The 27,881-nt window shown below is 42.5% G+C and overlaps 1 protein-coding gene and 1 long non-coding RNA gene across 3 annotated transcripts in view; one reads left to right on the plus strand and one right to left on the minus strand.

Annotated features, from left to right (window-relative positions):
• Window positions 1-21,957, minus strand: part of HTR2A (5-hydroxytryptamine receptor 2A) — a 31,192-nt gene extending 9,235 nt beyond the window's left edge. The window contains exons 1-3 of the mRNA XM_009463089.2: window positions 21,599-21,957; window positions 20,457-21,111; window positions 15,361-15,561 (exon numbers count right to left, since the gene is read on the minus strand). Of these exons, the coding sequence (XP_009461364.1) occupies window positions 15,361-15,561; window positions 20,457-20,871 (616 nt within the window). The 5' untranslated portion in view covers window positions 20,872-21,111; window positions 21,599-21,957. The remainder of the gene's footprint in view (window positions 1-15,360; window positions 15,562-20,456; window positions 21,112-21,598) is intronic.
• LOC148055889 (uncharacterized) lies at window positions 19,472-26,383 on the plus strand. Of its 2 annotated transcripts, none has more exons than XR_015704885.1 (4): window positions 19,472-19,813; window positions 23,891-24,009; window positions 25,499-25,660; window positions 26,079-26,383. It is a non-coding gene; the product is annotated as an uncharacterized LOC148055889 (long non-coding RNA). The 2 variants fall into 2 exon arrangements; XR_015704886.1 differs by having other exon boundaries at window positions 19,472-19,804.
• Window positions 26,384-27,881: the final 1,498 nt, after the last annotated feature.

Genomic DNA, 27,881 nt, shown 5'->3' on the forward strand with positions numbered 1-27,881 from the left:
GTCATCATTTCCCCAGACCTGCAAACACTTAGCTGATTTCTTCATGCACCTGAAATTGTTATTTCCCACCTGACTCATTTCCAGTCGTGACAAACCTTTCATGTTACAATTTTGTTGCTACCCAAGTAGCGCCAGCCATGTTGCCAGTAGCAAGGTTATGCAGTTTGCTGCTGGGTGGCAGTGCAGAAGCAGAAATTTCCACCTAGGGACCGGGGATGTTGAAAAGCTCTGAGTAGTTTGGGAATCACCTTCTGAGGCTGCATCTAGTTAGCATGAATGTTAAAAAACTTCTGCCTTTTCTAGTCAGCGTGGCAGTGTCCCCGAAGTCCTAGGCTAGAATGTCCTCACATGTGAGACAAGCACGGACCTCTTCCCGGGCAGCAGATACGCGTGTTGGTGGGGGCAGGAGTGGGTGAGGAGCTTTCTCTCACAAATCCCCACCTAATATTTGCTTTCAGATGGATTTCCTCAAGAGCTAAGTGAGTCACAGTGCTGGTGGATCATCGTCTCCTTTCTGCATCCCAGAAGCACCATCCTCACAGGGCTGAAGTCAGAGCATCCAGGGTCCAGGCATTCTCCTTATCACTATCTATAGGCCAAATTTAGTTTTTTATTCGAGGGCACATACAGAGCTGGTTTTCTGTATCTTTCCCTTGGAACGCTCATTTGGTCAGACATGTTCTATTTAATACAACTGAAAGGAAAACTACTTTATACTTAACTTCACACAGGGGGTGCCAGGTAATACTTGGATTATTCTATAAATTTTGAAATGGCTTTGTTCTTGGCAGCTCAGAAAATCTCTAAGGAAACGTATTATTTAGCCTAGTAGGAGAGATATTCAGTTCTCTTCATGAGAAAAAAATTATTGTAAATGATAATTTATAATAATAGAATGCTGTAAATTGTCTATTCCACTTTAGAAAAACAAAATCAGAAAAGTCTCAGTGTCTTCCTGATATATTTCTCATTTATGTCCTCAGTCCTGAAGCCTATTTCTTACAAGAACAGAGATGTGTGTCTCCAAATTAATTTGTAGGACTGTGGTAATAAATTAGATGGAAACAGAATTAGAGGAGCATTACAAGGAGGACAGAGCAAGAAATGAAGGACAGTTGCCCCTTGTTGACCCAACTGATTAGAAACCCAGGGTGGGCTGAGTTATGAGAGGAAATAGCTGATGGAGTCTCTTACTGCCTTGGTATAATCCTGTTCCCTTACAAAATGTGCATGCAGCTCTGTTTCCTAGAGGCAGCAAGAATCCGGCAGCAGGAAGCAGTTTCTTTGCTCTCAGCTTTAAGTGCTGTTCCTGCCTATCCACACCTCAAATCCCCTTTCTTAGCTGTGCTGCAGGACTTGTTTACAGCAGTTCTGTGTCCTTCATGTCTGGTCGTTCTTGTTTCCTTGTTGGATTTTCCAGTCCTTCTGAGTATCTGAGTAAGGCACAAGCTTTTGCATAGCAATTTTCAGTGGAGCCTCTCCACCGATACAGTCTTTGCTTTTCAACTAGTGACATTATCTTTAGTTTGGGCAGAGGCTTTTGCCAAGGTGCTTATTGGCTTCTCACAGCTGTCTCAAGTCAAGAGAAGTTGGTATCCCTCTGTGTAATATGATTACCCAGTCACTAAGGGGACCAACAGAGGCATATAGAAGTCTACACTTATCAAATAGCTAGAAAGAAAGAAAGAAAGATTTCTAAATGTCCTGAAGAAATTTATTTTGGAAAAGGGTTTAGGGACTGGGGATTTCAGATTATGCCATTCATGTATGCAGCAAGGAGCAATGGTGAACAGACCCCAGTGGTTTCAACTGAACAAGCTGAAATAGAGAATCTTGCTATTGCAACCAAACCCTCTTAGTTTAGTGCCAGCACAGGTCTGTCTGCACGGGCTGCCTTCACCTTCTGCCAACTGCAGCGTGCAGAAGGGAGGCCTCCAAGGGCTGAGAAATTGCTGGAGAAAGCTGTGCTGCCTGGTCTGGTCTTTCATAAGCAGGGAGGCAGTCACACGTCCCAAAGCTAGTCTTGGTATCCATTTGAATATTACATTTTTTTAGTTATTTCCCGATGTGCTTGTATTTATTCCCAGGTAATGACCTCTTTGGTCCTTGACTGCAAGTTGCCGCATTTTAGCTGAAGCTCTGCAGTGCTTCTGTCTTTGTAGAGTAAAAGTACTTCTGCTTGGAGTTAGCACACTGGTGACTTTCAATACGGGACACCTGCAGGTAAAACCTCTAGGGCCAGCAAATAGAATGCTTTGGGATGGAAGGGACCTTTAAAGGTCATCTAGTCCAATACAAATAGTGTAAAGAAGAGAAAAAGAGAGAGAGAGAAATAGAAAGATTATGTTCTTGATCAGTGGAAAGCTCAGAAAATTGAAAGACTTTATGCAGAAATTTTCATTTTAGATGACACATATACTTGAATTCCAGCTGGTTGTTTACTATAACATTTATATCTACTGAGGCACAGAACTTTCCCTAAATAAGCAGGAAATACCAAACAGCCCAGTAAATAAATTTTTGCACAATATGGCTAAAGGACAAAATAACATGTACCATATGCTAGATTCTTCCACAGGGCTCCCATGGATTCGATGAATCTCCCTTTTACTGTGGTTGGTTAGATTTCAGTCTGATTCTGAATATTTTAGTGATGTTAAGACTGGAGAAAGATGTCCAAAGACCCCAGCCCTAGACTCGGTAAGTGTGCCAACTTTTAGATGAGAAGTAAATCTGTTTGCCTTGTGTAGATTACTGTGTCAAGAATACAAGTCATTATAAATACATCTACAGAGAAGAAGAGGGAGGCAAGAAGGCAACTGGGCTTGCTTTTGCAGCGGAAGGCCAGACAGAGCTGTTTAGCTCCAGGGTGTCCAGGAGGTTAAAAGTCAATAACAGAGATATAGCCTAAAAATCCTTTTCCTCTTTACTGATCCAGAGGAACCCACTCAATCGGATCTCCAGTAAGGAGCATGCCATCGTGCCATGTACAGCAAACTTGTTCACCTGAGAAAGCACCATCCCTGTGTTCTCCAGGTGAAAACTTAACCCATCCTTAGAGATGGGACAAAGAAATGATTATGGAAGTGTTTCAGCAGTGTTTTGGCACCACATTGCCACGTCACATCCAAGATGACATTGCTCCTCCTTTGCCCTGCTTGGTCCTGTGGTTCCCAGATGATGCTGAGACTGCATGGACAACTAGCGTCAGAGTGGCAAGGCTGAAGGAGCACTGAGAGAAGGGCAAACCCCACTCCATACAGGCCATCTGTATGGATGTCATAACTTTCTTCTGCTGGGAGCTGGGCTAGGTTAGATTTGCGTCTGGCAAGAGGCTCCTCTTTCTCATTAGCCCTCCCTCAGGCCAGCTGTTCTCACTGGGAAGTGCCTGAAGAAGGGAAAGTCAGGGAGACCTGCCTGCAACCTCAGGTGCATTTTAAAATCTGAGAGTATGAAATATGACGAGGAGTGAAAAAGCATGGGTACCCTATATCCTCCTCGGCTCGGAGGCATGTGGATACCACAACATGTCCCATTAAAAGAAGCAGGGCTGAAAATAAGCACTAATTTCACATGGACACACACCCATCTGCATGCACACACACACCTGCTCAACGAAGATTGCCAGCTTTTCTAAATAACTGAATTACAAGCTGTGTTTTCATGATCTGAAGTCATCACTACTTACATCAGCCTCGTTTTGATAACTGTGTGTGTAGTTTGTTACAAACATTGGCAATCCCCTGAAGACCAACGAGGCCAGTGCTGTGAAACCTTTAGCCTGCAGTTTGGCAATGCATCAGTGCTGCTGTATCTGTTATCTCAAAGGAGATGTCCTGCCAGCTCTCAAGTGCATAGGGTAGAAAGGGTATAGGGTAGCAGCAGAGGATTCTGCAAGTTTTGTAGCCCTGTAGTTTGTCAATAACATGTATATTTTCATTTGGGTCTGGTGAAGACTCCTGGGAGGAGCCCTCTGCCTGCACACCACATCCTGGTCTCTATCCCAGCACTCCCAGCTGGGATGGTGGCATTGTATTTCAAGTGAGGTTGACAGGGCACATGGCCCCATGTGCCAGCCCTTCTACATGGACTCCAGCTTGCTCTGCACATCTGCTTGCATGTTAATCCCTGCCTCCCATCAGGGAAGGCCCACCAGGAGGGAGAGAGAATGGTGTGTCGCACTGCACAGTGCCTCAAGGAAATCAAACCACAGCTGCAAAAATCTAGGGGTGGGGGGAGGTTTCTAACGTAACAATAAAAGGCTTTTAAGACCTCCCACCCTGTAATTTAATTGCATTGTTATTTACAATACCAATTTATTTGCAGTCTGGCCTTCGGTGAGATTGAGACTGGTCACCATCTTGGTGAGATTGAGACTGGTCACTATCCCCGAGTCTGGAAAGAGTAGAGAGTAAGGTGGTGTCTGACTAAGCATGGACCGGAGGCTGAGGAAGCGGCTTGCCTGGGGGATGCTGGCTGAGCAGAGCTGAAGTCCGAGGTAACCAGATGGCAGCTACAGCCCTGCTGTCATCTGGGAGTCGGGAGGGAGCTGGGCTTAATGTTCTCCTCCAGGGACGTAGGCTGTGTAACCACTTCATCTTGGTGATTAGAAGTGATTAGAATTGACTGATCTTATGATAAAGAGCTGAATATTTAGTCTGAAAAATTACAAGAGGTGCCACAGGTCTCCAGCCTAGCTCTGCGCAGAGGGATGAAGTGCTCCTCATTTAAAGCTCCTGGATGGACAAACCTGCTGCTTCTGTGGCTCAGCAAAATGCAGCAAAACAGGTCAAACATCCTTTTTCCTTTCTGTGTACTCAGTTAATGTTGTTTAAATTGCATTGGTGTTTTCAAGTTCCCTGCAGCAATGGTTTAATTCCTACTCAAAGAAGTTACAAATTTACAGTTGTCACTGGCTTAGGTAAATATGTTAATCTGAAAAGGAGAAGAGCCTCTAAGTGGGATCAACTCCAGCCACTTGTGATATCCCTCCTGTTTAGCACAGGACCTTTTTGTATTCCATGTCAGATGGCTTTGCAATGTTCACTTTTCAGGCCCCTAGGTGGATAGATTTGGGGATAATTGTGCTTTGAGAAAGAAAGAAATACCATACATTTGTATCAGGATCTTTCCAGATCACACGTTATCAGTCTGCCTTTTTAGCTATGAAGCTCTTGAAGGCTCCTCAGGGCTAACTTATTATAAGCTATACATTCTACGTATGCAGTAATGCTTAAATATATATATGTGTGTGTATATATATATATAGTAGCAGTAAGATAGAAGTTATGGCAAGATTTTAGATATTCCACTATCATAAGCAACTCTTGTGATGGTTCCTGGAGCAGTCTAAGTGAAAAGATCCTCTACTATCCCAGTTGTTACACTTCTGGGCTTTTAATTATTACTTTCTATGATTTGTTGAATGCTGCTAATTTACTTAACTCTGCCTTAATCCTCCATTGAGCTGCATAGAGATTTCTGTTGGTGTCTCTCTAATATTTCTCCAGCAGTGCTGCTTGACCTCGTTGTGTAGTTTAACAGGAGGCTGAATGTAACTACCAGATAAGTTATATAATGTGGGTCTTTTTTAGCAACAATTTTGCACTGAGCAAAGGGCACAGACAACCAACACTGTAATTCTTCTGGATTTTCTGAACCTCAGGGTCCCACTTTAATCCAAATCTTTGTCTTGTCTCTCTGTGTCTCCTTTTGTGGTTGCTTGCAGAGGCTGCTGATTAAGCAGATGGTCAGCTTCTTACTAGATATACAAGGAGACTGCACCAGTGGCTGGACAGTTATTGTTGTAGATGTCCTGATGCGATGGATAATTTGGAAGGAAAAATAGGATGAGAAACAGCTCAGAGACTGGTCTGAACATCAAGATTCGGGATCCTGTGCTTCATGCTTCACTGCCCACCCAGTGGATAATGCCCTTCACCCTGACTGAACTGCTCTTTTGTCGGGTCGGTCAGTGTCCTGGTCACATTTAGAAGATGGCAAGGTTAAAGAGCAGATGAAAAAGTGATAGGTCATATCTGCCCGTGTTTCCCACCTACAGGTTGCTATGTAGGTGCTATAGCATTATCCCTAGACTTATCTTTCTGCTGAATGTCACAAACCACCTTGAAAATGAAAAATAAATACGTGAACTACCCTTGCAATAAGAAGTGGCTACTCTGCATGCTGGAGGGATCTCCTCATGTCCTGCAGTGATATGCAAGGCGAGGCTTGTTTTACCCTGGGATCATTCAACCTAAAACTTTTGGGCACTTTTACGCTTGTAAGGAGAAAGTTACACTGCTCACTCAGGGCACCTGAGACCTAAAACCACACGGTATTTATTTCGGGATACTCACAGTTCAGCTCAGCCTATGATCCTAGCAATAGCGGTCAATTTGACATTTCAAAACTCAGATCAAATACAAAGTCATAATGAGGGTTATGTTCTGCCAAAAGGAAACAAGTCTTCCCAGTGGGTGTAATTTGCTTGCAACATAAATGCAGGTCTGAATACTGTGAAATACTGAGCTCCAATTTTGATCAGCCAGAAAAGAGAGCCTTTATCATGATGCCTCAGCCTGCTTTCAGGACATCATAGGAGTTTGACAGGCTGTTTTCCATCAATGACTCTGGAGGACATCATTGGAAAAATCCGCTGACAGGTATTTCTAAATTTATTGTAGGTAATTAGGAATATGTTGTCTCAGCTCTGACAGAACCCCTGATATTTATTAGCTGGGGTCCTGCTTAGAAATGGTGCCAATAGCATGTGCCAGGAAATGCATGGGGAAAGTTAATTGCAGCCTGAGTGTGCGATAGTTTGCAATGTTCCTGCTAATTGGGGTAAATGTAAGGATTTCATTTTAAAGCAGAATTGTGTGATATATTTCTCTTTCTTAACATTACAAAATGCAAAATCTGGCTTTAATCAGATTTAATTCTTTAAAATACATAAAAGAAGCTGTGAAATTGCTCTGTATAATTTTAAAATGACTGAAAATTTCTTTGTTCTTCATATTTTCTTTTTTGCGATACAGTACTACTTTAACAACACTATTTTTAATTTATAAGGCGATTAAATGCAATTACAGTGTACAGATGACAGAGTTGATAAATCTCAACGTGATTCCTTGTGCCTTCTTTTCTGCTCATTTATATTTCATGTGGCTTCTGCTATGCAGAAATCCCAGTTCCTCCAATTACAGATGCTCAAGTAATTTCTTGGTCAATATAGGATCCCCTTTTGAGCATATACTGTTGTAGAGATCTACCAGAAAAAGATCAGAGCAGACCTGTGAACATGTCCTTTCTGCATTTTGCAGCATCTCACATAGCACTTTCTGCAGAAAAAGATATCCTATGGTGGGACCTGGACTCAACCTTCCCCTTCTGGATGGGGAATCCATTCTGGATTCTTGTATGTATTGCACACTGTGCTGAGTACACGACTGGCTAAAAAACAGAGCCTTTCAGAGAAGGAGGAATAACTTATAATAGGCACTATGCTGTTACTGCCTTTTTTCTTAAAACATTCCATTTACTCTGAAGTATCCTAACAAAGAGAGACTGGCTGATTATAGGTCATATTGCCAACCAGGAACTTATTCATTGAAAGAAACCTGATAACAGGACCAGCCTGGTCCAACTGAACTTAATGCTTTTTTGGTGGTAGCATCAAGGGGAAGGAGAACATGGTCCCTATGGTCTTGAAAGCAAAGACAAGTTTTTTTAAATAAAAAAAGTCAACGAACAAATTCTGTCATCAGTACCTTGACTAACCATGTTCTTTCCACATAGCTCTGCTATTAAAAATACAGCTCTATTGTTTAAAACTTGCCCTTAAAAATAAAACCAAAGCAGAAAGAAAAGCCACACATCAATGATGTTGTGACCACTCCTTGTTCCTTTTTTCACTTGTAAAGCAGAATGTTTCTTGTAAAAGAGGAGCTCACAGAATGGGTGTGTGCCTTTTTCATAACCAAAAACTTTCATCTCTTCCTGATAGTCAGGTAATTACATAATGAAAATGGTAAATGTATACATAATAATTATACTTCATTTGACAATACATATGTACAGGTGTAATGTATTCTTCCTCGTCCAGATGTATGCCAGGTTGCTCAATGTCTCTGGTTTGGAAATGTGGCCCTATGGATTTTTATGTTGTTCCTTTATCTCTGTGTTTCCAAATTTGGATAATTTAGAAAGCAGTTCAATCATTGCCATTCCTTTGAGCACTTTTTCGTAAAGAAAAGTATAAGGTTGGTAACACCTCCTTGTTAGATAATGAAAAAAGCATATACAAGTTCCAAATGCAAGCTTTTTTAACCTTCAGAGTTGTGAGAGGGAGATATGTGTAGTAAGCTGTTGGTCTGGTGGATGAGATGTGTTCACTCTTCTGGGAAGAACATATCAAGCAAAGGATTCTGTTACATGGGAAGTACGGGAATAATTTACATCAATGATGAAATTAAATACAATATTTATGTCTCTTTCTCAGAACCATCTTAAGTAATGTCTCATAACCAGAATGTACACACTAGTCAACTCAGAAATGTGCATCACAGCATTGAGTGTTAACTTCCCTCGGACAGGTAGGTACGCTCGAAGTGCTCATTTACTCATTAGTTGTCACTGCTGGTGCGGTCATTAGTATGGCAATGAACTTTCTACTGGCATAACTGTTGCTGACTACAAAGCCTCATACATTGTGTCTCTATAAAATAATACAATGAAGATCCTATTTCTGTGAGATGGTGATGAAGCTCGAGTACTTAATTTATGAAATTTTGTGCCATGGCCCTTCATTAGAGTTAATGCAAATTTCTCTATATGTTGTGTTACAATTTTTGACACCATCTTTATGGCATTTTATTTTTATGGTGGCATCTACATCCACAAATGGGAAAGGTCGCAGGGGATTGCCCAAACACAAAACCTATAATGTTTGCCCTTGAGATCCTCCAGCTGGAAAGAGCAGAGTTGCTCCTCTCACAGATTCTCACTCCCCTCTTCAGGCTATTGGTCTGCACAGCTTTTAACCCTTCTTAAATATGTTATCCCAGAGGTGCTACCACCAGCACTGATGGGCTCAGCATTGGCCAGCGGCGAGTTCATCCTGGAGCTCTCTTGGACACAGGGAAAGCTTCTAGCAGCTTCTCACAGAAGCCACCCCTGTAGCCCCCCTGCTACCAAAACCTTGCCACGCAAACCCAATATATTATGATAATAAAAAAAAAGAAATGTTAACTAAGGAAATGATTATAAATACTACTAAGAATGCAAAGCCAAGTTTTCAAAAGAAGAAATGGAAGCAAAGCGAATGACTATATGGTAAAGAGAGCAGTGTGGCAGATATTTCAAGTTTAGCTCAAGCACTTCCAAATTTAGGTGCTCAATTTTAAATCTATATTGTCGGAGTACAGTGCTGTGTGTAATTATTTGCAATTTTATGTATTTTGGCAGTATATTCCATGTTATAACAAGTGGTCTTTTCCTATGCCCAGCCATCCCTAAATAAGACTTGAATGAACTGGCAAATTATAAGTATGTCATCTGGAAGAAATGGAGGATGTGGTGGATCCAGAACAGGGATTCCCAACCTGCAGTGCGTTGGCTATTTGTGCCTTTTGAAAATAGCAAAGGGACTTTCAAATGAAGGCTGTCCTTGGCAGAAGGAGGAGTGAGCTGGAGGAGGCCGAAGCTGTCAACAAACTACAGTCCAGAGACACTGATAGTTGTACTCTCCAAATCCCAGCTCCTTCCCTGGCCCTTCGTACTCTGTGGGACAGCAAGAAGTCACGCAGAGAAATTGCAGGCTGCCTGAGAAGGGGGTATCAGCCTCTATGTCATCCTAAACCTTCCCACTGCCAAATTATGAGTCAGAGGCCTCAGCTGCACTGGGCTTGTTTCCTACACCTGCAGGTAACTTTTTGCACTCTGCACTTTGGAGACTGTTGCTTCACATGCTACAGTGTCTCTGTATTTTTGAAGCCTCAAAAGCAATGGCAAAATTTTAAGAGAGTTATGCGGTGGGAGATATTCCACCAGCTTCACCCAGCTCCACTTTGGACTTTTTTTCTGCATGAAAAGTACTGAATAAATCTAAGTTGTCAGTGACTGGGGAGAGCAGAGACTGCCTGAAGGCAATGAACAGATGTGTAGGCTGAGTGAGAAATGATAAGAGAAGAGAAAACTCAGCTAAGAGGATTTGGGCTTCATCAAACTTCACGTCACTTAGACTATTAACAGAGGAATAGAAAGAAATAAGGACTGAGGAATGATATATATAAGGGCTTAACATTTGTGACTGTAATTCTTTTATGTGGCCCTTTCAAGGATTTTTAAAGGGGAGAATGATGTATTTTTGGCCTCTTGCAGAGTAATACGTTTCTTAGGCCCACTTAGGACTCAGAGGTGCTTCACCTGTATTTTTCAGCATAGGCTCTGTTTACAATTCTATAGATTCCAATTAAATGCTGTTCAAAATTCAACTCTAATTTTTCTAGGAAGGGGAAATGCTTGGGCTTTTCACACCTGTTCTCAGTAATGACCTCTGCTTTAAAACAAATGGAATAATTTTCGGGATTTAATGGGCTTTTGCCTTCAACAGCTACAAATAATCTAATTATCTAGCCACTCTGGGTACTGGATGATTTAAGAATTAAAGACACGATTAGAATCTGTTACAGTAATTAGAATCCATTTTAAACCAATTGCCTGTGGCATTACATGGTCTAGTGAAAGAAAGGCTGCTGGCTAAATGCTCTTCTTCCACTAAATGCAAAAACAAATGTTAGTACAATTTTTTTTTTTTAATCTAAGAAAGTCAAGATTTCAGAAGTCAAGTAAATCAAATTATCTGTCCTTTTTTATGCTGTTTTTAAATACTTCATAGTATTTCATATGTGGAAGGAAGGCCACTGATTGACTGGTCTTTGGATCAAACTCACTGAATGAGTTTATGAATTTAGTGAATAAAAGGAAAATTACAAATTTAGTGAATGAAAGTGTTATTACTTAGGTAAATTAGAAGTCATAATGAAAGAGATGTGGGTAGATTGGGAAGCAGTAGGAGAACTTCTGCATGCCCCACAAATCAGCTAGAAGCATTTGCAGGAGTCAGTGAGCAGGTGGATAAGGATGATCCAGCTCATACAATGTTCCTGGATTTCCAGAATGCTCTGACAACACTGTTTTGTCAACGGCTGTTAAAGAAATTAAACTCTAATGGCAGAAGAACAAAAGTCCTCTTGTAGAAAAAAGATAGATTGAAAGACAGAAAACAAGATGTAGGATTAAATAGTTTGTTTCCGCAGTGAGGGTGGTAGAAGGTAGCGTCCAATAGCCCTCTGTGTTCATCAGTGCTGCTCAGCCGATCCATGACCTGCCTGCATGGACACTGGAACTGAGTAAATGTGCTGGTGACATGCAGCTGTTGGCTGCAGAGAATTGCAGAAGGTCCTTATAAATCTCAGCTAATGGACAGCAAAGTAGCAGACAAAATTCAGTGCTAAGAAGTAAAGAGTTGTACATTAGTTGGGGGGGAACCCTATCTAGATATGTTTGTCATCATTCAGGAAAGAGAGGAGGGCCATGAAAATGGCCAGAGGGCTGGAACACCTCTCCTATGAAGCAAGACTGAAAGAGCTGGGGTTTAACCTGGAGAAGAGAAGGCTCCAAGGAGACCTTATTACATCCTTTCAATGTATAGAGAAGGCTTATAAGAAAGACAGAGAAAGACTTTGTAAAAAGTCCTGTAGTGACGGAACAAGGGGTAACGGCTTTAAACTGAAAGAAGGTAGATTTAGATTGGACATAAGGAAGACTTTTTTTTATGATGAGGGTGGTGAGACACTGGCACAGGTTACCCAGAGAAGTTGTGGATGACCCATCATTGGAAGTGTTCAAGGTCAGGTTGGATGGGGCTTTGAGCAGCCTGATCTAGTGATAAGATGTCCCTGCCCATGGCAGAGGGGTTGGACTAGATGATCTTTAAAGGTTCCTTCCACCGAAACCATTCTGTGTTTCCATGATTTGGAGCCACTGAACTCAGTGTGCAGAGATGGTCCTAAAGACTAAAAGAAAGGCAGGACACATTAAGGTGGGAATTGGGAACAAGGCAGAAAACGTTACTACACCACAGGAATTCATGGTGTGTCCATGTCTTGAATATTGTGGTCTGGCCACCTATGTCTCCAAGAGGATGCAGAAGCACTAGAAAAGATTCAGAGAAGGGTACAAACATGACCTAGGCATGGGATACTGCCACACAAACAGGGCCTGAATAGATTGGGTCTCAGCTTGGTAAAGCAATCACTGAAGAGACCTATGCGAGAGGATGGACTAAGGATTTTGGCAGTGAGGGAGCTATTGAGGGTCTCTGATCAGCAGGTTCCCCCCTCTTCCCCTGGTAAAATGAGCCTCTACACAGGGCAACATGATGTCTTTCATTTCTTTCCCTTGCTCTTTACCCTCTGTCTCATGCATCATGTAAATTCACAGGGCACCAGCTCAGCCGCAAACTGCGGGAGCAAGGGGAAGCCAAAAGATATCTAACTGAGGCTGGAGGGCAAAACCTTGAGAAACTCCCACCTCTCCAAATTTGTCAGTGAGATAGCAACCACATCGTGTGCTGTGGAGAGCGTGCTGTGCCCAACACCAGCTCTGCCTGTGCCAGCTATAGCTATGTGAAAATGCAAAGAGTTAAATAATATATAGCCCTGCCACCCTAAGTAGCACAGAGAGCCTGTAGACTGGTAAATGGTAGATAGAGCACCTCTTTGTTCAGAAACCATTTCCTATTAGTAAATGATATAGAAAGCACCTCGTTCCTCAGAAACCATTTCCTATCTATTCTGAGTTGGATCATGGCAGATCAGAAGGACAGGGTCAACGACCGATTGACAGCAAGTCGCGTGGGTGATCTGGGATCTATCAAGGTTTCTTGTAATACCGGCATTTTTCTTTATTCTATTAGCATAGCAATATGCCATGGTGCAAACTCAGTCCAGGCTGGCAGCAACTAGCTCAGCAGCTTCTTTATAGCTTGCTGTGTGTTTGCTTCCCTGTCTGTCCTCTGGAGCACATCACATTTGCCAGAGCTCATTCATGACAGAGTTGCCAGGCTGGGAGCCGGCCCATTTTCCTTCAGCTTGTCTGCCTATGCCCCTTGCTTCCACAGGGCTAGCAAACCAGCTCAGCAACACTTCATTCCTGCACACCTCAGTGTGCTTGCCTGCATTCATTTATATCTATTTAAGCTACTCACTCTTTTGATGACAGGTGATGTGTGAATGAGATGGAGTTTACCCTATCAGCCCACTTATTTTCCTAACATCCACCATTCCCTTACATGTGTCTTTATCCAGCTGCAGTAAAGCAGGACTCTGTCCTCTTCACTCATGCCACACTTGATTGCTTTCCAATAAAATAAAGTTTTCAGTTCTATAAATAGGGACCGTGTTGCTATCACTTGCCATAGTAATAACAAATAACATCTGATCATGATTAAAAGAAAGTTCTCTAGAGAGCAGAAAAGGTGTTTTTACAATGTGTAAGTTATTATCAGTTATTACTGCAAAAAATAGTCCTAACTTTTGAAATTAAATGTCAAGATATCAAAGAACTAACCCCTCCTGCTAGAAGACATAAACCATGTTCTAACTAATATGGCTTAAATAATATTATTTTTTCTGGATTAATTTTAATAGTGAGCCACTGTCTGAGGAAAGATGCTGAGCAGAATGGACCACTGATTTGTCCCTGAAATGGTCATTCTGATCATTCTGTGAATTTATTAGTGTTTAAAAAGCAAAGAACAGTAATTTCACACACTAAGCACAGGCACCACACACAAATCCAGACAAACACAGTAAGTAAAAATTAAAGGAATGCTTGACTTTTTTATGTTATATGGAGAATGCACTGAAAACACTTGCACTTAGCAGTATCCAAGATTGGAAAAACTGGACAGATTAAGTAATATGTTTTCTACTGGATCAATTAAAAAAGTGACTGTAGAGATATAAGGTATGGTTCATCTCATCTAAATGAAGACATCTACGTCTGAGTTGCTCTGGGCTTCCTTTATAGTTGAGAGCTAGGTATTTTTAGGGTGGAGTTCACCCGGCCTGTGCTAGACATCTACATCTGATCAGCTGAACACACCCCAGAGCCACACATGATGCTGTTGAACCTCGACAGGTCTTGGAGGATGCAGATCTGTCCTCCTGTTGAGAGAGGGCTCCCACTACTTCTTGCTGCGCTGCAGAAGATACAGCTAATTCAAGCCATAAATATCCTAGACTGCTTTTTCTCAGATTCTGGGCCAAGATCAAGTGGGAGGCCAGGAGGCAATTCAGAGTGACAGGCAGGCAGCAGTGTTAGGCATCATCTTCTTTCCTTCCCCTTGGAAGAATGGTAATGGATTACAGCTACCACTTGCAATAATTTAAATTAGCCAGGGAAGTGACTAATTACCTTTGATTGCTGGCAACACTCATCTCCTCCAGGGCAAGAGAGTGAATTTTTCCTGCTGAATACATGAGCTGCCAATGCTCCAGGGGTCTACAAAACCAGATGAGCTGAAAGGGAACTGTGCTTTCAACACATTTGAGAACCATTGCCCCAGGTGTGTGAGGAAATCCCTAATGGCATCAGACACCAAGCTCTTTCCACCTCCCTTGCCATGAAACTGCTCTGCTCTGAGGGTGCTGCCACCACAGGAATGCAAGAGTGGCACTCCTGTGCCTAGTTTTGAGCCTCTGGGTTTTGTTAGTGCAAAGAGAGATTCATCTAGGGAGTCACTCAGGGCACCTATTTTAGGCTGCAACTCTGAAGTGTACTGTGGGGAAACTTCTTTCATGTACGGTGTACACAGAGTATCTAATGCCTCCTAAATACGATGCATAAATCCCCTATCCTATGCACCAAGAAAGGCCGAAAAGATCTGCCCATAGGAAACATCTCTAAGCAAATTACCCTAATACAAAGTTGGGAACAACTGACTTACATAAAACAGGGAAATCTTTTTTTCAGTTGAGATAATTTTTTCTTTTCAGATGTTAAGGTAATGATGGATAATCAATATGGGAAATAAACACAATTTTAAAACAAACTTGAACCCAGTAGTCGTATCACTGATGTATGCTCTTTCAGTAACAGTGCTGCTCAGTTCTCCTCCATTTCCCGTTGTCGTTGATTTCCATTGCATAATTACTACATTACAGCACTTCTTAAACTGTGGCAAGCAAAATATTGCAGGCAGGGAATACAGTTTTAGAATGCAATATATATGTCAAATCCTCTCAAAGGCTAGAAATCTGCAATTACATGCTGAAATATTGCCTCACTTACCAACTGATATGGTCCAAACAGCAATTATTTTTGCAAAAGCCTTAGTTCTTGAGTTAAATCGGCTGTGATGGATGGGGTTTCGAATGGCAATATAGCGATCCAGTGAGATGGCACAGAGGTGCATGATGGAGGCAGTGGAGAAAAGCACGTCCAAGTAGATCCAAATGGCACAGAGCTTTGTAGGTAGAGGCCACGTGTATCCTGCACAAGAGAAAGTTGACATCAGCTAAGAATGTGACATACTCAACATCTTTTGTTATGACGCATATGTCTTAGTACATATACCCTTCTAGTAGAAGCTGGTAGTAAGTGACGCCTTCAATAGAAGCCGCCTGACAGTTTTAAGAAACCTTTTTTATTTGTTTGCAACCTTCTAACTCTGCACCTTTTGGAATTAACTCTGCTTCTTTCCCAGGCTACCAGCAGCGTATGTTTTTTCTTTTTAATTCTATTTGCATAATGCTAATGCTTGACATTATAATTAACCATTTCTGGCAGAAAATCTATGGAAAGAGAAGCAATTTTGTCATTGTAAACCTGCAAGTTCTCCATTTTGTTTTAAGACCTTCTATCCACGTAATTACTGCATTATTAACACCTGCTGATATGCAAAGTCGCCTAAATTCTGAAACTGAAACTTTAGATTTAGTGGCAGCTGAAGAAAGAAATGTATTTTGTTGCATACCAGTGATATTTCTCTCACCTGTCTTTAGGTACCTACTACATACTTAAATAAGGATATTCCCTGTATCAATGAATATTGATAGGTTCCTCCAGAGAGAGCAATCCAAAGCGAATGCAATAGTGTTTACCAATACCCAACCTACATCTTCTTTGCTGCAAATTGAGCCTTCCCTTCTTCCTTGTTCTTTCCACTAGCCATGAAGAATAATTGATTGCTGTCCTTTCTGGAAGCTATTGGAAGATGGCTATCGTGTCTTGCCTAGTTTTTTCTTTTTCTCCTCCAGACTAAGCAAAGCCAATTCCTTTATCTTCTGCTTACAGATGATGCTTTTAAAACTTTTGTGCCCCTGGTTTCTCTGCCGTGGAATCTATTTAATTTATCCACATCTTGCTTATCGTTCAGTGACCAAAACAGGACTTGGTACTCTTGCAAAGGCCTCCCAACTGCTAAGTGAAATACAAGATTGCTTCATGGGTCTTGCAGGGAATGTTCTTACTTACACAGCCTGGAATGAAGAGTGTCTTTTGTACGAAAATATCATACTAGTGACACATGCTTAGCTTATGATCCATTTTGACAGCCAGATCGTGTTCAGCATTCCTGAAGCCTGGACAAATTTCCCCAGCAGTAGTTGGTTTGCTCACTTTTTCCTAAGTGGATATCTTTGCATTTATCCTCACTGAATGTTATTTGTTCATTTCAGACTTTCTCTTCAGGGGTCCAGATGATTGTTGATGATTCTGATCCTGTCCCTCTGAGTGCTTGTAGCCGCTCCCAGCTTGGTGCTTTTGGAAAGCTGTGTAAGCTCACACTCTATATACTGTCCAAGTTGTTAGGAACAGTACTGAGCAGATTCAGGCTAAGCAGAGCCCTGCAGGACCCCCATTCAAAGGCCCTTCTAGTCCTGCAGGGAACCACTAATAACTCTCCTTGGAGTGAGTTTTGTAGTTAGCCATGTCCTTATCTTGTAGTGATTTAATTCAGAGCGTATTACCCAAGCTGCCCATGACAGTGCGGCACGGGGCAATGCCAAAGCTGGTATTGTAAGAACACGCCAGTGTTTTGGGGGATGCCTGTCTCCTTTGTAGATACAGTATAAGATTTGCAACAGCAGGAACAGAGGGAGAGGCAGAGGAGCTATGTCTGTGCCTAATTAAATGTAGTCTCAGTAAGCACTGAGACCTATTTCTTGGTGCTCTTGGACTGCTGTAATATGAGCTGAGCCTGACAAGCCATACAGCATTTATGGATACGTTTTTTCTTGTTTTCTGGTCTTCCAATGGGGAACCTGGTTTCTGGAGTGTGTTACATGAGGGCTGGCTTTCAGGAGCATGTCTTCCCAGCAACATCTCTCTGTCAGGCCAGGCCAGTTTACACAGGGAAAAATGATAAAGTATTTTTACACTTGACAACATGCATCTGTTCTCCTGCTTCAATAGCCTTTGGGAAAACATTTGTCATATCCTTCTAGACCTCTTGTCCTTGCTCTAAACCTGGACGGGACAGGGATAAAACAGCATCCATCAAATAAACTACCTTGGAGACTACACGGTCAAGAAAGGCGAAGGTACATGAGGGGAACCAACTGTGGATACAATAAGAGTTAGGAAAAGTGTAGATAACATCCTCCAGGCAGGCCTTGGGACATTTTATGTGGCACATGGTGCAGAGCTTGTGCTATGCTCTGGCCACTGTCCAATTCACCTCTCAACATATCCAAGGGAAACAAAACAAAACAAAACATGGCTGCAATTTAAAGATTGGGTAGGCAGGGAAACTTTTACAAGGTCCAGGATTTCGTGTGGTCCATGAGAGCTCATGAGGTCCAGAAGCTCATATGAGGGAGTCCCATCCAAGGGACAGGCAAGTGATGCTTGTGCATCTATATATTTTCAGGTTGAAAGGCTGAGAGGGAGGGCAGGTAGCCCCTAGGATAAGATAAGATTTTCTTCCTGATGAAGCCAGATAACAGCATCCAGGAGAGGAGAAATGTTTTCTCACAAAGCCTTTCAGGTGAGGAGGCAAACAAGCCAAGCTGTCCAGGATGGCTGGGCTGCTGCTTGTTGGTAACAGGAGGTACGGGAAAACTGTTTTGAGTGACAGGCTAAGGAAGTGCTGTAAGGAAAGAAGAGAGCAGAGTCTGTAGGCATGGGCAGCTGCTGAGGAGGCCCTGTGAACCGTCCTGCCTTGTCAGAAGCATATCAGCCGAGGCCATGTCTGGGGTCAGCACCGGGCTGGACAGGAGCCCTCTGAAATGCCTGGTCCTTCCATCTGCCAATAATCCTGACAGCTGCTCCATGCTGTTACTGTCACCCCACGGCGTGGGACGAACCTCCGAGGCAGGAGCAACAGGCTTCCAGCACCCTAAGTGGTTTTGGGTGGGAACCGGTGCTGCTGTTCAACTGTGTGAGATTTCTGCTCTGTGGGCACATCCACCTTGGCAGGACTTGCTGGGTGTCTTTTTTTCCAGCAGAGGCTGGTGCTGCTGGGTGAATGGAGAAGCCTGCCTGGCCCAAAGCATGCAGGCTGGGGCAGGCACATGGCTGGTGTGGCCAGGCACCTGAATGGCAATTGCCCATAGTAGCCGTAAAGCTCTCAAGAAGGAAATTGTCTCTCTTTTGAGCAACACAGTCACAATCCCCCTTCAAGGGGCTGCGGGGTGGATGGTGGAGCACTCTTGTTCCACAGCCTTGGAGGTACCCCGGCAGACTGAAGTGGGTGCAAAGGCCCCCAGTTTGGGCTCAGGACTGTCAACACAGGTGATGTGGCTGATGCTGGCTGCATCCTGGCCTTTCTCTGGGCAGCTGAGGCCAAGGAAATGCTCTGTATAAGGGGAGGTTTCCCTCTGCACCATCACTGGTTGTCCTGGAGACTGACAGCACACCACGCTGAGACGGCTCTTCTGGTACCTGCGTGCACCACCAGATGATTTTTCACCCCAAGTTACCCTGCAAAGGCTTCCCCTTCTTGACCTTGCGAGGGAAAAAGCAGGGAGAGAGGAGGCAAAGCCAGCACACTCCCTCCCCTATAGCTTTAGGTGCCCTGCTACTCCTCCGCGTCGGCAATTGCAAAGGACAGTGACGCTGCCTTCCCCCCGCAATGAGGGTTTCGGCTTTGCTGTGTGCAGGAAATCCCAAGTCCCGACCTCCAAATCAGTTCCGAGCCGTGGATTTCGGGCGCCACTTTCCTCGGCAGCAGAGCCCGGCCAGCAGGAGTCCCTGTTGCATGTCTCAGGGAATCACGCAGGATTTAAAAAGGTTTTGCTAATCTCACACATTGGACAATTTCTGCTCTTGCGGCTCTCTTTTACGCTGTTTCTCCCACCAAAGGTAATTGCACCACTAAGACAATAAATCACAACGTTACACCATCACTGCTGCCAAATACAGCTTGCAAATGCTACTGAGAGCAATCTGTGTAGAAATACTGAAACTGGGAAATAAACTTCCAGTTTTCTGGATGAAATCTCTCTTAAGCCACAGGCTCATGCTTAGACCTGTAGTCCTAAAACGGTGAAGCAATAGAAATCTTTGCAAACAACCTCACTTTCCTCCTGACGTTGCCTGGCTTCTCCTTGAACTGTAGTAATTCAGTTGTAGCACTGGAAAACTCATTTCTCAAAGTTTAGGGATCGGGATTATAACAGCCTGACAATATTGGTACTGAACACATAGGCTGCTGCTTTTTCCTACGTGAGCTGTGCTGCGAGTGATATTGGTGAAAATGAGAAGAAAGATCTGCTATTAATCACCTACAAGGGTATGAACTGTGAGTCATTATTCACTTAATTCTTAAATAACTTATCTTAAGAAATCATAGCTTTGCCTTTGTAAATGTTACTAAAAATTAAGTAGAATTAATTCCCATCCATTTTTTAACTCCCACAATATTTATTCCAGCATTTGCTGGTAAGTAGATGTCTAAACAGGGTATTGGTGTTAAGAGAATTATTTCCATTTGTATTATTTCATTAAAAAAAGTGAAGGGGTTGCCTACTTCGAATCTAAAGGTAGTCATTATTGTTTCTGTGCATATTTGCAGGGCAAAGTAACTGGCAGGACCCTACATTCTCATTAGGAATATTGACATTTATGAGCTAGGAAAAAAAACCTGGAAAACAGAGAGAAAGAATCATCTTCATATACACTTTGAGACAATTCCTCCAGCAACTGAGTAATAAACTGATGTTCTGGACTGTGTTTAAAATGCCTGTAATTAGAAATATAAGGTAGGAAAAGATTCAAGTACTTCACCTATTCTTACATCCATTAACCAATTACATATATTTCAACTTGTGTGGAGTGTTTACAATTTTTTGTGGTAAGAGAATGAAATAACAACAACAACAACATGTGCATGCAATGTTTAAAGCTCCTCAATACATGCAGTAGTTTACATAGCTAATACTCACCGTACAGTATGGTTAACATTGACACAGGCATGACCAGGAAACCCAGCAGCATATCAGCTATTGCAAGTGACATTAGAAAATAGTTAGTGGCATTCTGTAGTTTTTTCTCCAGTGATACAGCCATGATGACAAGAATATTTCCAGCAATGGTTAAAACAATCACTATCACTGTCAGCAAAGCTGGCCAGTTTTTCTGTGATAGCTGAATCAGGGAAGAGTAGCACGGTGGACTCATGTTATTTTCACATGAAAGATTGGTTAGGTTTTCAGAGTCCACAGTCAAATTAAAAAGATGTGATATATTAATCTCTCCAGCTCCGTAAACATTTCTGTAGAGTCTTCTCTCATGGTTTATTTGTATTAAAGAGTTTGCAGTTGGGTTCAGCGAGCTCTCCTCATCACAAAGAATATCCATTGCTAAGTCCAAAACCGGTGAGATAATTAGTGAAAAATAGGGATTTATCACCCTTTGTTACCATCAGGCTTTATATTCCTCAGCTGTCCATGCCAGAAGTTGAGGGAGCACAATCTTTTGTCGAGTGTATTTTTGCCACTAGCGTGATGTAGAAAAACATACCGGAATTACTCCGAATGGTGAAATGTTTTCTTTTCAGTTCCATAGGAATTCCAGTGTAGGCATACATTGAAAATCCAGCTGAAAAGCAAAACCAAATGGTAGGATAGACAATATAGACTTGAGGCTTCAGAGAGCAAAAATGTTGGAGAAATAAAAGAGAAAAAACTTTTGCAACCACTAGGACTCCCCTCTGGAGCTACATCTTATTGCTATTGGTAACTGTAATCACACAATTTTAAACACAGCAGTATTAAAATAGCTTGCCATACAAAACAGCAGAGCTCTCACTTCTCTATTAAGAAAGTTGATTAAAGATTCCATCCAGCATCTTTCTCCTGAAATAATTAGATATGCTCTTATTTATAGTTCATCTTCCATAATATGGCTGATGTTCTCTGACTTCTGTTGTATTTCAGTATCATTTTCAGCCTTATACCAGAGATTACACATTCTGCTCCATGCTGATTTTTATAGCTAATTGTACCTTTTGGCCCAGCCTGGCTTCAGAATGGAAATTAAACAACTAGATACTGTGATAAAAAAATACAATTTAAGGAAGACTTACATTGTACTTCAGAGCCCACTCTCAAACAGCAATAAGGTGCACTTTGTACCCTGATTTACCATATTCTTCACTGTATTTAGCCAGTTTTGTGTCCTTTTTCTTCAGCCTCCTCCAAAATGGTGGTATTTGGAATAGTTTTTTGAGTTCTAAACTGCACACTTGAGTGAAGCCAGTTCCTGTGCTGTGAGGCTTGCTCTTTTCTTCTGAGAGATAGGCTGCTTGCCGACTCTTTCCTTGTGCATTTCCCCGCCCCAGGGCAAGCTATATTTAAAATAATAATAATATCAGAGCCCTTCTCGAAGTGACACAAAAGAAAGGGCACACACACACACACACACACACGCACACATGAAAAAGCAGCCTGCATGGAGGAATTACTGATTTCAACAGGACTGGAATTTCTTGCTTGCTGCCTGTTCGGTTTGTCAGACCTCCCACTATCTGGATGTCATAAACTGCAAGGTAGCAACAGCAGAGGAGGGCAGGGGAGGGCAGACCAAAGAGGGTCTTTTTGGTAAACTAGGTGCTTTTGCAGCGTGTATTTTGGAGGTCCTCTGCTTAGGTGCTTTTTCAATGCACACTTTCCTTTTGCGGAGGATGGCTTGCAAACACAGCTGCATGCAATTACAGTGTTTTACAGGATGCAGGCTTAAAAGAGACAAAATCTAAGGCTCGCGATGGCAGACACTGGTGAAAAATGTAAGTGTGAAGCTTTTTCTATGTAAAGGGGAAATTATGACACCCTTAAAAGGAAGGAGTAACATTCAGTCTCTTTCAGTTTTAACTCCAGGTCTGTGCTGACGTTAATCAAATTGGCAATCGATATTTATAAAAAATTGAAGTCACTCTGACGTCACGCTCATTTGTCAGGAGGTGGGTGTAACAGTTAACCCCAGCAACCTGTCCCAAGGAAGTGTCCCAAATAAAGCACTTCAGTAAGGCAAAGTGGTATACAGCAGAGGGGGAAACAAAACAGCCTTCCACCGTTTCTGCCTCATACCTCTGCTGCCAGAACATGAATTAAGAAGTAGCCAACTCTTCAATTTTCAACAAAACACAAAACCTACTCCCAAATTCACCGATACTTACTGCTGCTCCCCTGCCCATCCTGAAATATATTGCAGCTTTCCCTCATGCAGAGGGCAACGGCTTTATACAGGCAGGCTCAGGCAGTTTGGAATGAGAGCTGAGAGAGTTGCAAGTGTCACTGGGCGCCGGTGGGTCCTGGTGTGCCCGTGGGCCCAGGGGAGCTGCAGTGTGCTCCTGCAGCTCATCTCTATGTGCAGCACTGCTAACCCCACTGCGGATCCCAGGGGGCTGCAAACACATGGAGAGTCACCGCAGCTTAGCTGGCACATGCTCATCTCTTCAGGGGTCAAAACCTTGTCAAAGCAAGTCTCAGAACACCTGCCAAAGTCCATCTAAATCTGTGAGGCACTGTTGCAGAAAGCCTCTTACAATAAAGTTCCTTTGGGGCTGGTTTTGCTCCCAGCTGAGCCCACACCAACAGCCCTCACAGCAGGACAGAGCAGCCAGGCAGTAGCTCCTACTGATGCCCACCTGGGAGCTGGAAATGAGTCATCCCAGCCCTTAAATTTCCCAGTTCCATAGGTGACATGGCCAGAAGACTGTCAGGCAACACAAGCTGGTAATAAAGGCTGATAATGCTGAGTTTAGCAAGAAATGTTTCAGCCCTGGCAGTCTTGTCCAAGATCCAGAAGAGACCCTTTCCCTCTCTCCTTCAACATGATAACCAAACGGGTTACTGTGTTCACCAAGTGAATTCGGCATCCATACTCCAGAGGGGTCAGTGGCTGTCCCCGTGCAGATGCCCTTGACGTGAGAGTGCAGATCTGCTGCAGAGGTTGTGCTCCACTTCTGTCGAACACGGCTACTGTGCAAAACAGGGCACAAGACCCCTTGGCTAGGTCTACATATAATCCTTTGTGAGGAACCCAGCTGTCCTGTTATTTTCTTAGACGGCTCCCTCCAAGCTCTAATGACTCTTTAATGTAACAGTCATGGGTGGGAGATACCTTTTTTGCAGGTGAATACCCAAACTGTGGGTCAGAGGCTGTAGCTGCCAGCAAAGTCTGGTTTCACCAAGCAGAGCTGTGCACGTTTCTCCCACTCCAAGGATGAGATGGAGGTTTAGGACCTGGTCTTCTACTTTCCTGAATGAATATGCTAAGAAATAGGCTGTGTGTAAAAGGCTTGTGAATCCTGATTTCACATCTGCAGCTCCCTGTAGACCTGAAGCAGATGCCTAAAGGACCTTCCTGTTCCTTACAGAGTAGCTTCATCTCCCCTTCACTGCAGTGGGTGACTTTCATCCAGGTACTTCATCCATCCTCTGCTCCAATGAATCCTTTAAGACTGCAGCTCTACTCTGGACATCAGGAACATAAAAGGTAAGTGCAAACAGGCTGAATGTTGCCTTGTCTAAGAGCTTTGCAGGTACCGTCATAAGCTCTTCAGATAGGCACTGCACCAGTTGCTTTGGTCTAGCTGTAGACACATCGCTGTAAGGTTTCAGTGCCTTCTGAGCACTACTCTGTCCCCTAGAAAACTATTTGACATCTGTGAAGCTGAGGCACAGGTAGATGAAATGTCTTTTTTACGTTTGCACATGAACCGTGGATGAGTCAGAAACCACTTTCGTGTAACCCAGTATGTCAGAAACAAATCCGTGATCTTCCTATGTCTTCTAGCAAACTATGTTGGATGTGCCACTGAGCACAAGTACGTTGTATTATTTATCTCAGGGGTTTTTTTGACTGCAACAACCACACACCACACACCCCCCCCCAAGAACCTGAAAATGGCTTCTCCTCCATATAGTATCATTATAGGCATCAAGCAACAAAAAAAGTATCCAACCTTCCTTCCTGAACCCAGTGAAAGGAGGGTACCAGGGCTTCCACAGGTACTCTTGTCTCCTTGCAGAACTGAGCATGCGCTCTGCCTTGAAAGCACAGTGAGATACAACTCCTGGATGATTTGTCATGTCTAAAGCCAGCCTTGACCATTGCTTTTCCTAAAGGTGAATAGCTCTGGAAAACTGTAGGTCCCGTGATCATCCATTTTTAAACAAACAAGCTTGCACTCCGATAGCGGCAGAGCCTCACATTCTGTGACCTGCAGTCCCAGGCAGCATGTCTGCATTAAAAACACAGGCAGCTGCAGTCTGTCCCAGCCTATGTAAATCAAGTGAAATCTTAGCTTAAAATGGCGATAATGTAGTCTGCATTAGACATAAAGCATTCTTTAGAAACACAGCTGGCACTTGAACAGTCTACATATTGCTTTTTAATTCCTGGAAGACACCAACGTATCAGATTCATGAGAGCCCCTCCTCTGTTCCCTGGCGCTGCTCGGAAATGTTGTAGGACATTAATCTGTCCCATTGGGCAGAGTTTTTATGCTTGGCATGGTGCACATAACTGCTTCCTAGAAATGCTGCTTTTCAACAATTTTATCTGAAAGAGGACAAGTAAAAAACCTAGTTTACATAACTCAAACAGTGTTCTCAGGATTATTTCGGGTATAAAAATCCCGAGTTTCTGAGTTTGGCATTGCCCTCCTTGATGTTTTGAGTGGATTGTATAATAAGTAAATGTGTAAACTGTAAAGGTTAATCGTTCACTCTGACGTCTAAAAGTGAGGCAAGTGGAATGTGAATAATTTGTGTTGTGGCCGAGACTACTACTATTTGGTATCTGTTTACATTTATCAGGGGCTGTTGGAGCAGTTAATACTGTGGTGCCTCAAGACATGAATCAGAGCCTAGTTATTACAAACCAGAAAAAATAACTAAACAGTGCTGGTCTCTTTTTGACGCATGCTCTGCAGTCATGCTCATTCTGGATCTCTTGACTTTCTTGACCCATGCCGTTGCAGCGAGGTGAGAAAAGGTTGACATGACCTTTCCGAAATCCACGCAGGAGCAGTGTCCCTCACCCTTGCTGTCTCCAGGTGATGATCCCAAGCAAGCTGGGTGTTGTGGCACCAGCACCCTGTGTCCTCCCATGGGCCACGGGTCCCGATGACTGAAAACCTGTGGTGAGTAACCGGTGTGTTGTTGTGGGGGTCTCTGCTGTGAAACTGGCTGGCTGTATTGATTTGGTCTGGACTGCTTTTGAATGAGAACTGAATATTAGAAGTTGAGGCTGAAGGGGAAGCTGGAATAACTCAGTTTAACTATAATTTCTAAGTAAGTGTAATATATACTAAGCAATCTGTAATAAGCAAATATATAGCATATATATGTATATAAAAATAACTGAAACTCTCTAAACTTTCAGGTCCATCCCACACGCAAATGCTAGTTTCAGTCTCTGTTCTATCCCAGGTGAAGCTGTGGTTTATCTCTTACTTTTAAAAGCCTGATTGTGTCATTCATCCATAAGTTCTGGCAAGATGTGCAGTATTCCTGGTGAGTTTTAGGGTGTCCTTCTTTCTAACCGCGTTATCCTTTCAGGATCTGCAAGTTCCTCTGCATACTCACAGTACCAACAAGGAGATAAATGTGAGAGAGAACCTGGAGCACCTTAAGGCACATCTTTTATCTGCCTAAACCTGTGCGCTGAGATCAGTAACATTGCACCTGCGACCCCTTTTAGGTTGATGTGATTCCAGTGTGGTTCCAGTCGAGCTCAATGGAATTGCTGTGGCATAAAACCGACGTAATGATTAGTTGGCAGGAAATCAGAGTCAGAATTTTTTTTTTTTCATGTGCAATTTTGACTATTTAAACATTTCTTTTTCCATATCAAAATATTTTCATGGGAGGAAAAGTTCTGAAGGACTTCAGTTTGGAAGTATCTAAACATTTTGCTTCAGTCTTGTTGATCTAAATGTAACGTTTTAATATTGTTGAATTAAAAATGTTTTCTTGTGAGCCAGCTAACTGGCTGAGATGCAAATTGTCTTATTCCCTTATTCTCCTGGACAATTTATATCCACCGTAACAGCAAGCCCAGAGGCAGTTTCAAGTTGAGCTGAGTTGAAATAAAATATTCTTGTTCAGTTAAAAAATAAACTGAAATGTTTGATTTGGGTCAAGCCCATGTAGTGAAGGAAATATTTTGTTTTAATTTTCCCAAAGGAAACCTGAATGCTTTGGGCAAAATTAATTTTTTCTTGCATAAAAAGTTGATTTGGTGGAAACTTAATTTCCCACTAGAGGCCACATTGCTGGGAAGTGTCCACTAAGCTTTTGTGCTGAAGCTTTGAATGGCCTCTGATGTTTTAAGGAGGAACTTTGCAGCCTTATTTAAAGAGACCTCTCTAAAAACATATGCTTTATTTTAGTGAAACCTGAAGGGACAGGTCCTTCCTCATGTCTTTCTTTCAGCTGTAAATATTAACTATTTATATATCTGACAATAGTTTTTATATCACCAGAGGCCTCTGCAGACATTTGATTTACTAAAACATGTTTGGCTTTAGATATTTTCATTTCAGCTCTGCTAGGAAGAAGCTGGCAGGTTGGCTTGTTCTGAGACAGTATTATGTTGTGTTCTGATCATCTGAGTTACAAATTGGCCAGTTCCTCTGTAGGTTAAATTTCATTTCATCCAGACACACATCAGTGCAAATCCCATGACATAAGGCTCTATATTCCAGCATTAGTACCAGAATCTCTTCCACTAATTTTTTTCTTCAATTTAAACTGCCAAGCAGTAGTGAGCATTTTGCACTTGATTTGCTTCAGTCTACCGCTTAAAGATGCACTGTCGCCTCTTGCTGCCCACAATTAATACTGGTCGTCTTCCAAAGCCTGTATCACCTCAGCTGTTATCCATTGAAATAGCGTCTTTTTAATGGGGTGATCAAAACCATACACTATATTGCAAAGGTGGTATTGTGAGAACTTTCTGCCAAGCCAGCATCACCCGTGGGGAGTCTTACATGCCTGTTAAAAGCTATTTTATCCTTTCATCAGGTGATAGACACTGGAGAAGAAGATGGGTGCACTTCATCCTTCCTTTCTTTCCCCTTCTCCAATAACTTCCATCACTTTGTAAAAGATGACAAAGTTTTAATTTTTTTCCCTGTAATCACTGCTGATCCTTTCTTGTAATTTTAGATCCTGCAGTATTCAAATTAGACTTTTTCCCCTCTCAAGGTCAGTACAATACTACAAAAGGAAACCAAAGGTTGTTTCAATTTTTTGTGTTCCAGGCACTGATTTGTCAGTATTTCTCTGGGCTTTTTTTTTCCCCTTGTTTCTCTAGTGGCACATAAGCAGAAAAGCAAGAGTAAGCTGAATCCATGAGGA

This window comes from Nipponia nippon, unplaced genomic scaffold (genome assembly GCF_047370975.1).
Source record: "Nipponia nippon isolate SJK-2023a ecotype South Korea unplaced genomic scaffold, ASM4737097v1 scaffold_2, whole genome shotgun sequence".
Taxonomy (NCBI): domain Eukaryota; kingdom Metazoa; phylum Chordata; class Aves; order Pelecaniformes; family Threskiornithidae; genus Nipponia; species Nipponia nippon.